At 42.7% G+C, this 13,267-nt stretch overlaps 1 protein-coding gene across 1 annotated transcript in view; it reads right to left on the reverse strand.

Annotated features, from left to right (window-relative positions):
- Positions 1-13,267, reverse strand: part of PPIL2 (peptidylprolyl isomerase like 2) — a 185,607-nt gene that overhangs the window by 154,658 nt on the left and 17,682 nt on the right. Inside the window, exons 4-5 of the mRNA XM_033954123.1 lie at positions 12,496-12,558; positions 10,294-10,345 (exon numbers count right to left, since the gene is read on the reverse strand). Coding sequence (XP_033810014.1) covers positions 10,294-10,345; positions 12,496-12,558 — 115 coding nt within the window. The remainder of the gene's footprint in view (positions 1-10,293; positions 10,346-12,495; positions 12,559-13,267) is intronic.

Genomic DNA, 13,267 nt, shown 5'->3' on the forward strand with positions numbered 1-13,267 from the left:
GATGCACAGTCAGAAGAAGAAAGTGCAACCAGAGACTCATGAAATCACCAGACAAGGTAGGAAAAATGATTTTATTTTCAATTTAGTGATCAAAATGTGTCTGAATTTATATCTGCTGTCTATATTTTGCACTATGGCCCCCTTTTACTAAACCGCAATAGAGTTTTTTAGCGCATAGAGCCTATGAGCGTTGAGAGCAGCCCTGGGCATTCAGCGCAGCTCCCTGCACTAAAAACTGCTATTGTGGTTTAGTAAAAAGGGAGGGGGTATATTTGTCTATTTTTGTATGGTTGTTACTGAGGTGACAGTGCATAGAGTCATCTGCCTTGACCTCTTTGAAAAAACCCCAGAATAGGAATGATAATTAATATTTTCTCAGTGTACAGTGTGCTTTGTGTTTTTTTTTTAATTTTATTGTTGGTAGATCATTTTGACTTGGTCATTTTAAAAGTAGCTCGCAAGCCCAAAACGTGTGGGCACTCCTGAGCTAAAGCGTTAAATGCGTGTGGCTGCCGTAAAGGTCATCTATGACACAACCGGAAGTTGCATCAGAGACGACCTTTACGGCAGCCATATGCAACTACAACGCTCCGGCTGCTGTAAGAAGGCAGTTTAGACATCGCCGGCCACAGGGCAGGGAGGTTTGTTGGACTGGGCCTGTTGTCCAGGGGAGGGGGAGAGGGCGTTCCAGATCTTGTTGCCAAAATCAGAAAGGTGAGGAAGGGAAAAAGATGGGCCTGTGGTGGATGGAGAGATTGAGAGAAGGGAGCAGATGATGGAAGTGGGTAGAAAGGGGAGAGGTCAGATGATGGAAGTGGGGAGAAGAGAGAGCAAATGCTGAATGGAAGTGGAGAGAGAGAACATATACTGGATGGCAGGAGGGATAAAGAAAAAGGACATATGCTGGATGGGGGAAGAAGATAGAGTTAGTGAGATAGTGGAGGGATAAAGGAAAGGGGTGGCATGCTGTTGGTAGACATAGTGAAAAGAGGGAAACTGAGGATTGCATAGTAAAAGAATTTAATTTAGATGGAGGCAGAAAATAAAAAAGGAAGATCAGAGAAGGAAAGGGAAGAGAGAGATGCCAAAGAACGGGGAAGGAGTCAGAGATATCAGATCTGAGCGGAGGAAATGAGAAGAGAGAGATGCTAAAAACCACAGGGGGAAGGGAAAGAGAGATGAAAGGAGAAAGATGCCAGACCATGAGGGAACAGAGGGAAGATGATGGATGCCAGACCAAAGGGGGGGTCTAGAGGAGAGATGGAAGGGGGAGGCATACAGTTTCTGGAAGGGGCATAGAAGGAGAGAAGATGCCATATAGGGAGGGGCAGAGAGATGGCAGACAGTGGATGGAAGGAAGACAGTAACAAGAAGATGAGGAAAGCAGAAACCAGAGAAGACAAAGGTAGAACAAAAATTTTCTATTTATTTATTGCTTTAGGAGACATATGTCACTGTTTCTGTGGTGTTGCATTTTATGCAGAGTCCAGTTTCTTGCTGGTTTAATTTAACCTTTGTCTATGTATTTCTATTTTATCCCTCCTTTTACAAAACTGTGGAGCATTTTTTAGCGCCAGCATCAGAGCTGTTACCACAGTGGCTAAAATCCACACTACAGTTTTGTAAAAGGGGGAGGGATTAGTTTGTGATGACATATTCCATACTAGGCGAAGGTGTTTTCTGTGTTCTGTGTATTCGAAAGACATGGCTTTCTGTTAAGATTGAAGGTGTAGGATTGATCTGTACTGGTCTGGCTTGTTTAGTTTTACAATGGGTGTATTGATGTACTGCTCACTGCAATATGTAAGATGCTGCCTTTTCCTAGGTACTCATGTGTGGCTTGTTACTAAAAATCATGTTTTTCGTACAGATGGGGGGGGGTGCCAAAAAATGATAGGCCCCGGGTGTCACATATGCTAGGTACGCCACTGGTAAGATGGAAACAGAAAGATTTAGAAATCTTAAGTTTCCTGCTTTAAATGTGATTACAATATGCAGTGATCTCTTAAAAGAAACATCCTATAAAGACAGAGAACTGGTTCAAGAGACATTTAAAAAGAAAGTGCAAGTAGTGGAATCCTAAACAGTTCCTCATCAGCCCAGCTATTCATGTACCAAAGCACCAAGTCTGTAAATAAAGAAAACACTGCTATATCAGCTTTTTCACACTGGAAATCCACTCACTACAGTGGATGGCATGCCATCCACTGCACTGTGCCATCTCATGCAGAATTCAACAGGAAGAATTCTGCTTATTTTTATCATCTAAAATATGTGGTAGGAAACACTACTTATGAGGCGAGAGATGTCATTAGAAGCATTTTCTGTACTCCAAAACTAACCCAAGATGTAAAATATAAATAGATAAGCAGAAAGCTAGAAAGCTTTTGACCATTCAGATCACTTGTCTCATCACAGATTTTTCTAACCTATTCATTAAGAACTTAACATTTGTTCCATAAGGTCAAATGCAAGAAAAGCCTTCACTACATTAGGATTATTGAAAGATTAGGTTCTTACCTGGATAATCTTATTTCTGTTAAGAACATAAGAAGTTGCCTCCACTGGGTCAGACCAGAGGTCCATCGCGCCCAGCGGTCCGCTCCCGAGGCGGCCCATCAGATCCATGACCTGTGAAGTGGTTTCTGTCTAATCCTATAACCTACCTCTACTTCTATCTGTACCCCTCAATCCCCTTTTCTTTTAGGAACCTATCTGTTAAATATACACAGGAGTTCGTACATTAGGTGATCAATCCATGCTCACGAACTACTTGCAGAAAGGTGTCAATCACATTTTTCAGCTCTTCCTTCTTCACCAGTGACATATAGCTTCCTCTTCAGTTTGTACCAAAGCAATCAAGCTCCACTGTAACAGAAGAAAGAGAAGGAGGAACACGGGGCACTTCCCTGGAAATAACATCACATTTCTGTTCTGCTCTGTAACTCATGAAAAAGAACAAATTATTAGCATGAACTTGCAACACAGGTATATAAATGAACCAACCTGCTGTGTTCAACTAGTACTAACGCATAAGGAACTCCAAAGTTCAATAACTCAGTACTTTATTAGTAAGTTAATCATACATGTTTATCCAACTGACAGAAGACTCCAGCTCCAGATCAAAGAGTTGTCGGACTGAAAAAAGCAAGGGTGGGCTGAACAGATGCTTGTTTATATTAACAGAAACAAGATTATCTAAGTAGTAATAATTTTATTCTTATATACTGCCAAAGCCATAATAGTTAGAGGCAGTTTATAATAAGAAGTGCTGGACAATCAGAGAAAAAAAAGCACAATGTGAAATCATCAGATAGCTACATACAAATAAAAGAAGTGTTATATAAACACAGGAATCCATACATAGGTGATGTACCAAAGCAGTGCCAGACATCTTAGCATATGCTGCGACCGTTGTCAGCTTCTTAGCTCTACTACTACTTCTACTCTACTACTACTATTTATCATTTCTATAGCGCTGAAAGGCGTATGGAGCATTGTACATTTAAAATTCAATAGATGGGCCTTGGGCTTAGGCTGTGCACTCAAAAGCCATGCCATAAGACCAAAGCGTGCTGGATTTTCCATGGGTACCAGTCCCTGTGACATTAAGTCTAGATGTACCGGTAATTTGAGACCTTTGTCTCTCTGTAGACACATCAGATCCGTGTACCAAGCCCATCACTGCAAATTTGGAGCTACTAGACTTATCAGACCTGGATGGTGAGCTATTCTTTAGAGCACCTGGTCTATCATAGGCCACAGGGGAAACACATACAAGAGCTCTTTTTCTGGCCATGGTTGTACCAAGATGTCCAATCTGGCACTTCCGGACTCAAGTCTTCGGCTAAAGAAAACAGTTTGCTTTCTTGTTCACTGCTGAAGCCATTACATTGACCAGTCGACGCCAGCACAATGCATCGAAAATATGTCTGGGATAGCAACCACTCCCACGGGTCCAATCCAGAGATTGCTGGCTGAGACAGTCGGTTTGAATATTCTCCACAGAGAGCCACAGAGATTGCCAGCAGGCAGATTTCTGCTCAGTGGAACAACAACTGGACCTCCATTCTTAATAGAGCTCTCTTAGTGCCTTCCTGTCTGTTGACATATGCCAACATTGTGGCATTGTCTGAAAACATCCTGACAGCTTTGCCTTCCAGGGATCTCCTAGGCTCTGTAATGCCTACCATATGGCTCTCAGCTCCAGTCTATTGACCATTTCCTTTGAGAAGGAGTCTATTGGTCTTGAATCAGCCGACCAATGCAGTGAGCCCCCGCCCCTCCCAAGCTATAAAAGACTGACATCTGAGGTCAGTATCACCCACAATGTTATCCAGAGGGGCATGCCCCTTGACAGAGACTCTGGTCGAAGCTACCAACACATGTTGCACCATGCTTCCTTCATAAAGGCCAGCTGTATTTGAAGAGAATCTATCTGCGGGGACCAGGGTGTCCTATAGTGGGCGCGTTTGAGCTTTCACCCAGGGAACCACCTATGTGGTTGCTGCCATGGACTCCAATACTTGTAGATAGTGCCACACTGTAGATGCTGGCATTGTGAAGAGGTCTCAAATTTGTCTCAAGATTTTCTGTTTGCATGGATCGGGAAGAAAACCATGGCATTCCACCATATTGAACCAAATTCCCACATATTCTATGGATTGGGACGGTATTAAGTGGCTCTTCCAGAAATTGACTATCCAACCTAGGCTCTTTAGCAGTTGGACCACTTTCACCACTGTCCTTTCTCCCTCCAACTTGGGAACTGTAGAGAACTGGAAATGCCTCCTTAAAACATGAAACCTCAGTAACCTTCCGTGCATCTGGAAATATGTAAATATGTAAATAGACCTCCGTTAATTCAGGGAAGCTAAGAATTTCCCTGGAGCCATCGACATAATAACCGACCAAACGGTCTCCATGTGTAACCTTGTCATTTTTAGTGCTGAATTGATGGACTTCAGATCCAGGATTGATCTCCAGTCGTCTATCTTTCTTGAGTACTATCAAGTATATAGAGTATCTGCCTAAGCCTGAATTTTCAGGAGGCACTGGCTCTTTGGCTTGAATGATTAAAAGCCTTGTCACCATCATCCAGCATCTGACTCTTTCTCTGGCCTCCTGATCATTGTGTTCATGAATAGAGCTGAGAGTGAATGACAGAATTCGAGCTTGTAATCTTCTCGAATGTCCAGTACCCAGCTGTCTAAGCACATCAGCAACTAAGCCTCCTAAGTCAACAATCTCCTGCCTATCTGCAAGGGCCAGACAACTGACCTGGCGTCATTGGGATTTATTGGACGCTGTTGTGGTGCAAGAACCCGAGAATTGAGGTTGCTTAGTACCTTTGTAGCTTTGTCTAGGTCCTTTATATGATCTCTGGTTAGAGGATTTTCCCGAATACTGATGAAATCGCCAAGAGTCTTGAAAATTAGCTCAACATGACCCCTTAGTGCAGGGGTGTCAAAGTCCCTCCTCAAGGGCCGCAATCCAGTCGGGTTTTCAGGATTTCCCTAATAAATATGCATGAGATCTATTTGCATGCACTACTTTCAATACATATTCATTGGGGAAATCCTGCAAACCTGACTGGATTGTGGCCCTCAAGGACCAACTTTGACACCTGTGTCCTAGGGGCTCGTGGCCTACTGTCAGGCAAAGCTTTAGGGCAATGATCTGCCTCAAAGGCCATAAGGTTGTCTAATCCTTTACCAAACAGAATAAGCAGAAACCTTGCTCATGACTCTAATTATATCATAAAGAGCGATTGCAACATAGTCAACCCCCAACATTACCAGCTGGGGGTAAACGTTGTCATCCAACAAGGGAGTCTGAAGCATTCTGGTAAGGCAAATGCATGCCTCTCAACAAGGCCACCATAGCTGCCTTGATTCCCAAGGCCAAAGCTTCAAACTTTCTTTGTAAGACAACATCTACTCTACGATCCTGTTTGTGTATCCTTTAAAATGACATCTTCCTCACTAGCAGGGAAGTAAGCTTAGTAACTTGTGCTTCCAAGGAATCCATTTTAGGCTAAAAAAGAGCTGCTGCATTTCAGGAATCACGGGATACAGTTTGGACATTGTCCTAGCGACTCACAAGGAGCCCTGCAGGATCTCCCAATGCTCCGTGACTAGCAAAGAAATGTCAGGATGTAATGGAAAAAACGCAGACTGAGTCTTAGAGCTACTCATAACAGAGTACTGTGTGGCCGAGGTCTGCAGCACTTCCAGATTTAACTCCTGCAGGGAATCTATAATAACTTCCAGCAAAGTAGTCAGCTTGAAAAGGCAGCTCATTGATGGGTCCTCCCCTTGATCAAGTGTCACCACCATCTCCTGCCAGCAGCCTCTGCTTGAACCCTGAATCTCCTAAAAGCAAAAGATTCACTCTAAGGTAGTAAAGGCATGGACTCTGACACTCCAGTCCTTCTCCAACTGGCCTTCTTGCTCCAAATCAGAAACCTTCTCTAGGGGAAGGATGCTAAGAAAGGATAGACCTTCTTGCGCAGTCACAGGCATGCCTTCCTTGTGCACAGATGGATATTGACAATTTAAATAAGCTGTCCACATCAGACTCACAAAATCAGGGGTAAATCCCTGAGTAGGAAGCCCAGTGGACCTCTTTACAGACTCACCTTGTTGTCTCTTGGGCTCTCTCGTATCCATGCGCTTGTGTTTTGCCAAAACGCACTCTAAAGGTTCCAGGAAGGATTTTCTCCCTTTTAACTGAGCCCCTTGTGACTCCCCAGCCCTAGAGATACCAGAGGGGCTAATCTCAGGGTCCCCATCCCCCCACATGTGCGCCACAGCACATGGACACTCCTCAGCTGACCATTCAGTGCAAAACTGGCATGAAATGGGTAGAAACTATGAGGAATATATAAAAAATAGATTTTAAGCAAAATCGAGGTGTTTTGAGGCAGATAGAGGCGGTAGCATTTTGGCACAAAAAAAATGGCCCAGGAAAGCTACAGCAAACTACAAAAAACTCAGGGAAAGTGATTTTGGAGGAACCTTCAAAACTGACTTTTAGAGACACCCCCCCCCCAACAATTTTCCCACAGGGTCTAATGGCCTTACTCAGAGCTGTATTGGTGCTATAGCTTGTTTCAGCTCTCACTGCAGCTGAATAGTGGAGAAGACCCTTGCCTCAAACAAGTAAATTCTCAGTCCAGGACCCTTCAATCTTCAGGCTGCCAGTCGGGCCAAAGCTAGACTGAGGCCTCAGAGTCCCATGAACCTGCACACCACGAAGAGGGGAAGAAAATGCAGCCAGCATCTGCCAAACAGCCTGCGCACAAGCACCTGATAAAATCAGTTGCGAGCCTTGTTCCCAAAGGAATGATCCTTAACAGTTAGTGCAGGCTGCCTAGACAGGTTCCTTTATGGTTGCCCTGCCAGCAGACAGCTCAACAGAGGGTCTGTGTTCTCTCCAAGGCAGAGTTGCCACAGGGCCACTGGGGACCTTAACAGCACTGCAAGCCTTAAAATTGGATTTAAAACCCCCGAAAATATTAAAAACTTCTCAGAGAAGATTCTAGTTCACTTGCAAAAGGAAAAACTGGAGAGAGGCAGTACAGCCTACTGAAGACGGAGGTGGAGCCAAAGAAAAAGTATTGATTCCTTCTGCAACAGATTGCAATTTGGGGGATTCAACCCACTTGTCAGGATTCATATGCTTTGTGTAACAGCATTATCAATGAATACTTCAGATTTATATGAAATCAATGTCTCATTTGCTGAAGTCCAAGTTTTTAACTAACTAGTTACATCTCCCCCTCAGTTTGCATGGCAGGATTCATTTATTCAAGAAAGTGGAGTTACTATGTTGACTATATGTAATGCAAATGTTGCCTATCACATTGCAGAGAAAAAGATTTAAAAATTTTATATTGACTTATCTAAATTCTTTTTGGGAGAAAAGAAACCCAAGACCATATTTTTATATTGCAGGGCAGGGGAGGCTGTTTACTTGTCTGCAAGGCAGGTATAAATGATTAAAAAAAGTTATTCTTATTATTTTGGCCATCTGTGAACCTTCTGTCATTCTGGGGACAGGGTAATAGACTACATCAATTAATGTTGATGGAAAAAAAATGGAACAAAGTTATCCTTAAAAGGAACACACAATTTTTGTTAACTTGGGAACCATGTATACAAGCTTTGTCTTCTAATCTACAGCACGTAGTTTAGTGCTTAACTCTTTACAAATATAAGCAGAGAGAGAGATCAGGGGTAGTGTTATTTCCCTCTTTTCTTTTTTGGAAAGATTATCTCCCTGCTGGCAAGGAACCAATAATCAGAAAACAACTTCTCCACAGGGGTAGGAAGCCCTTTTAGCAGTACTATTTAAAAATGTTCATGTCTTCTCTTTTAACTGATGTTTTACATTCCAGATTTACCGTGGATTTGCTAAGGGGGGGATGGGTAAGGAGAGGGTTCTTTCTCTTTAGGAATAGAAGTACCAGCTTGATTTGATAATATTTGCATTGTAATAACTGTTTTATGTCATTGATTTGTAATCTATTTTTGAAATAAAAAGATTTAAACATGTAAACATCTAGGGCTTGAGCCTCTTCCAGTAACACCCACCACTGTCTTCAAATATGTTTGATCAAATTAAATAAAGAAAGAAAAGCTGTGTTCTTGCTTGACTGACTTAGCTCTGAGAAACTTGGGCAATCGTAACTGCTTCTCTGTAATAAGACCACTACTACTCAAATAAGGGAGCACCCTTTAATTTAGCCTTATTTCAGCTCTTTAAGATTAAACCAATTCAATAAGTCCCTGCTCTATATTCAAGAAGAGGATGCTGGCTGTGCTGAAGGAAACATTTAATGTTTACTCTTGAGAACTGTGGGTACCCAAGTTCTAACCACACTGGGGTTTTCAGATCTTGGATGCCTGTACTCATCTAAGGCCATATTCTCATAAGCAGAGTGAAATAACATGTTCAAAAGGCTGCTCTGCTTTCTCTGACTCAAAAGTGCCATCTGGTGCAGAAACAGAAAAGCACATCAGCTCTGTGTGTTCAGGGAAAAGGAGAGAACAGATATAATGAAGGGCTGCACTTGTGGGTCTAAAGCAATAATTACATCTGATGAAGATCCTGGCCTGGTTTTCTTGAAGCATAACAGAATCTGAGATATACAATCAGATAAAAGTATATATGTCCTACAATGCAAGAAAAATGATGGTTACGAAAACCAGAACCAAATGAGACTTGTAAGGTTTACATCACTAAAAGTTACTTATTTCTAGCCAGGATTCTGGAGATTCAGAGCGAGACTGAAGAAAGGGGATCTGATAAGCCAGTGGTTTCCAAACCTGTCCTGGGGGACCCCCAACCAGTCAGGTTTTCAAGATATCCCTAATGAATATGCATATGAGAGATTTGCATATAATGGAAATGACAGGTATGCAAATCTCTCTCATGCATATTCATTAGGGATATCTTGAAAACCTGACTGGCTGGGGGTCCCCCAGGACAGGTTTGGGAACCACTGTGATAAGCTCTCAAGAATAACCACCATACAGAACAATGACTGTTCCTTCCACCATGTACTCCGGTTGGTAGAAGAGCTATGTTTTTCATACATATTCTGCTACCAATGCTGGGATGCCATTGTCACTTTCATCCTATTCCTTCCCCTCTCTCCCTCAAATATTGCTTATACTATTCAAACTTAAACAAACAATTGTGTCACTGATGCTCTACAAACTTTCACTTAAGTATCAAAATAATTAGTCTGTATTCCCAATCTGTACGAGGAATACCCTGTATCCCTTTGCTTGTTGAATGGCTAATAACAAGGGTTCTAAAACAATATAAAAAAGCAAAGGAGATAATGGACAGCCTTGTCTAACCCCCCTCTGCAAATTAAATTTTTCTGATATATTATTATTATTATTATTAATATACAATCTTGCAGTAGGAGAGCTGTACAACGTCTGAATCATTTGTATAAATCCAGAACCTATACCAAACCAATTTAATGCTTGATACATAAAAGTCCATAAAGGTCTGATTAATAGATTGAAATATAATATATAAATGATATTTTGAATTAAATTACTTGTGGGAAGTGTGTATGGGGGGGAATAAATTCATGTATGTAAAATCATAATTGTATGAATATCAAGTGATATGTAAAAGTTAATATGATGTAGTATTGTGCACTTGTTGTAAGATGGAAAAATGAATAAATAATTAAAAAAAAAATGATTAGTCTGTGGTGCAAGAATACAAAACATACCGTCTAACCCTAAAAATGCAGCTCCTACACACCTCTCCAGTAATGGGGTTGTTTCCATACTTCTTTATCCATGGAAGAATGCTCCTGCAGAGAAAGCAACATATAACTCATTGCAGAAGCCATTTACACTGTCAAAATGTTTTCCCAGGTTAGTGGCCTGAAAAATGCACACATCTTGAGCAGCTGTCAGATAGGAACAGCCATTCACTAGAATTATCACAGAACAAACCACATCAGTACCCTCTAAAGACCAAAGTGCTTTTACTCACTTCCTCCATGTGAGACTTAAAGTAGAGAGCTACACGGGAACGGGGATGACGGGGATCCCGCGGGACCCATGGGGATTCCGCGGGTTCCCTTCGGGTCACGGGGATCCCATGGGGACGCTCCCTAAGGTCGCGGGATTCCTGCGGGGTTGGATGCACTCGAGCCGCAAGGCTCGTCTTCTGTTCCCTACCTGTCGCAATCACATAGCCGACCGGAAGTTTTCCACAATATCAGCGCTGATGTCGGAGGGAGGGCTTAAGCAACATCGGGACGTCAGCGCTAACATCGGGAAGACTTCCGGTAGGCTTTGTGCTGCGGCAGGGCAGGTAAGAAAAATTCAAGGCAGTGGCGTACCAAGGGGGGGCGGTCCGCCCCGGGGCAGCCTTAGAAGGGGGTACAGAGCCGGCCAGATCCCCTTACCTTCGTGGCGCTTTTCCCCAACCAACCGACAACAGGCCTGGTCTGACAAACCTCCCTGCCCTGTAGCCGCGAATCTAAATTACCTTCTTACAGCAACTGAATTCAGGGCAGGGAGGTTTGTCGGATCAGGCCTGTTCTGTTGTCGGTCGGGCGGGGAAGTGCTACGAAGGTAAGGGGCAGGGAGGGAGAAAGGGAGGAAAGGTGGAGTGGAGAGGAAAAGACGCTTAAGGGAAATGGGTAAAACTGAGGGTGGAGAAGGACGTTGAAAGCACTGGGGAAGACAGAGGGGGAGGAAGACGCTGAAAGCACATGGGGAAGACAAAGGGGTGGAGAAGGACGCTGAAAGGACATGGGGAAGACAGAGGGGGAGAAGGACGCTGAAAGCACATGGGGAAGACAAAGGGGTGGAGAAGGACGCTGAAAGCACATGGGGAAGACAAAGGGGTGGAGAACGACGCTGAAAGGACATGGGGAAGACAGAGGGGGAGAAGGACGCTGAAAGGACATGGGGAAGACAGGGAGGAGAAGGACGCTGACAGGACATGGGAAAGATGGGGGGAGAAGGACACTGAAAGGAAATGGGGAAGAGAGAGTGGGGCGAAGACGCTGGCAGGGAAGAAGACAGAGATGCCAGACTATGGGGGGAGCGGAGGGAAGAAGATGGGTGCCAGACCAATTTGGAAGGGGGAGAAAGGGAGAGGCACAGTAACAGAGCAAATGGAGATGATGCGGTATATAAACTTAAGGTTTAGATTAGATTAGAAGAGAGATAGTGGATGGAAGGAATTGAATGAGAACATGAGGAAAGCAGAAACCAGGCAACAAAGGTATGAAAAAAATTCTATTTCTTTTTTTTTTTTCTTCAGGATAAAGTAGTATTTTAGTTGTGTTGATAAAAATTTATAAACATTAGAGGCTCTGGTAGAAATCCGTTTACAAAGTATGTATTCTTCCCAATGAATATTTCCAAATTAATAAAGTCTATTTGCTTATTTGTAAATGGGTTTCTACCAGAGCCTTTAATTCAGTAGCATAATTAAATGAAATAACTATTTCTGAAGTTTATAGGGATGGGCGGGGACGGAAGGGATTCCTCGCGGGGACGGGTGGGGATGGAGGGATTCCTCACGGGGACAGGTGGGATTCCTCACGGGGACGGGTGGGATTTCTGTCCCCGCGCAACTCTCTAACTTAAAGCTGCATTTTAACATAACTGCAGAAGAATGAGCAGCCACAACTTTACAGAAGAGAACCACATACTTGGGTTTGGATTTAAATTACTCACCTTTCAAAACCAGAGCCCCAAGCAAGTTCCAGCTAGGTACAGTGTGTAGTTACCATCCTTAGAGCATACAATCTAAGGCAGTGGCTTACTTGAGGTCAGCATGGGAAACAGAATTTCAACTCCATCTTCCCTGGTCCTCATTCTCTGCTCTCTGCCATTTCACTTTGCAAAGCATTTCAACACAACTAAATTTTGCTCAACTTGCTTTACTGCTTTAAAAATCACATTGCTCAATTTTTAAAAATTATAAACAAGTACTTACAGCAAATCAAATACAATCCCATCTGGTGTGCAGACCGGGTACTCAAAGGGTTGGAGAGACAGACTGGAGAAAAAATGAATGGTTTAATTCACGTTAAGATATATTAGAACCACTCTAAAAGACTATTCTCGCAGTCACTGATTTTTACTAATGAGAGAGAAAATTATCATAAAGGAGAAATGAAGTATTACCTATTAATTTTCTTTCCTTTAGTCCTCCCAGACCAGTCCAGAATTTGCAGGCTATGTCTAGAGACAGAGACTAAAGATTTGTGAGCTCTGCCCTATAAGGGCACCATGCAAGCTTAGGTCTTCAATATTTTGGATAATAAAGCAATGGATTCAATATTTTGGATAATAAAGCAATGCCTATTCATGTCTTGAAAAATTAGCAATATGCATCACTATTTCCAAATATTTAATAAAAGTGTTTAAGAAAACAAGAGAAGAGTCCTTGGCCCAGATGCACTAAAGCCAATGGATCGTTGCTAAACCTGTTTTGACAGCTTTAGCGACAATCGCATTTGCTGACCTGATGTACAAAAGGGCTCACTACATGTTTTTCCCCTCTATTGCCCAAATTCAGACTGGCCATGCAAATTAGCTAAAACCCTATGCAAACTAGCCAAGCGATTGATGCACTAACATCGCTTGGCTATGCACAAAAAAACCAAAAGCAAGGGTTCTAGCGATCCAAAAAAGCAGACAGGTCTGCCTATTTTTGTTTTTCATTTTTTTTAATGGCACAAATATTTTGCGTGTGTTCACAGGCA

This window comes from Geotrypetes seraphini, chromosome 8, assembly GCF_902459505.1.
Source record: "Geotrypetes seraphini chromosome 8, aGeoSer1.1, whole genome shotgun sequence".
In the NCBI taxonomy this organism is placed as follows: Eukaryota; Metazoa; Chordata; class Amphibia; order Gymnophiona; family Dermophiidae; genus Geotrypetes; species Geotrypetes seraphini.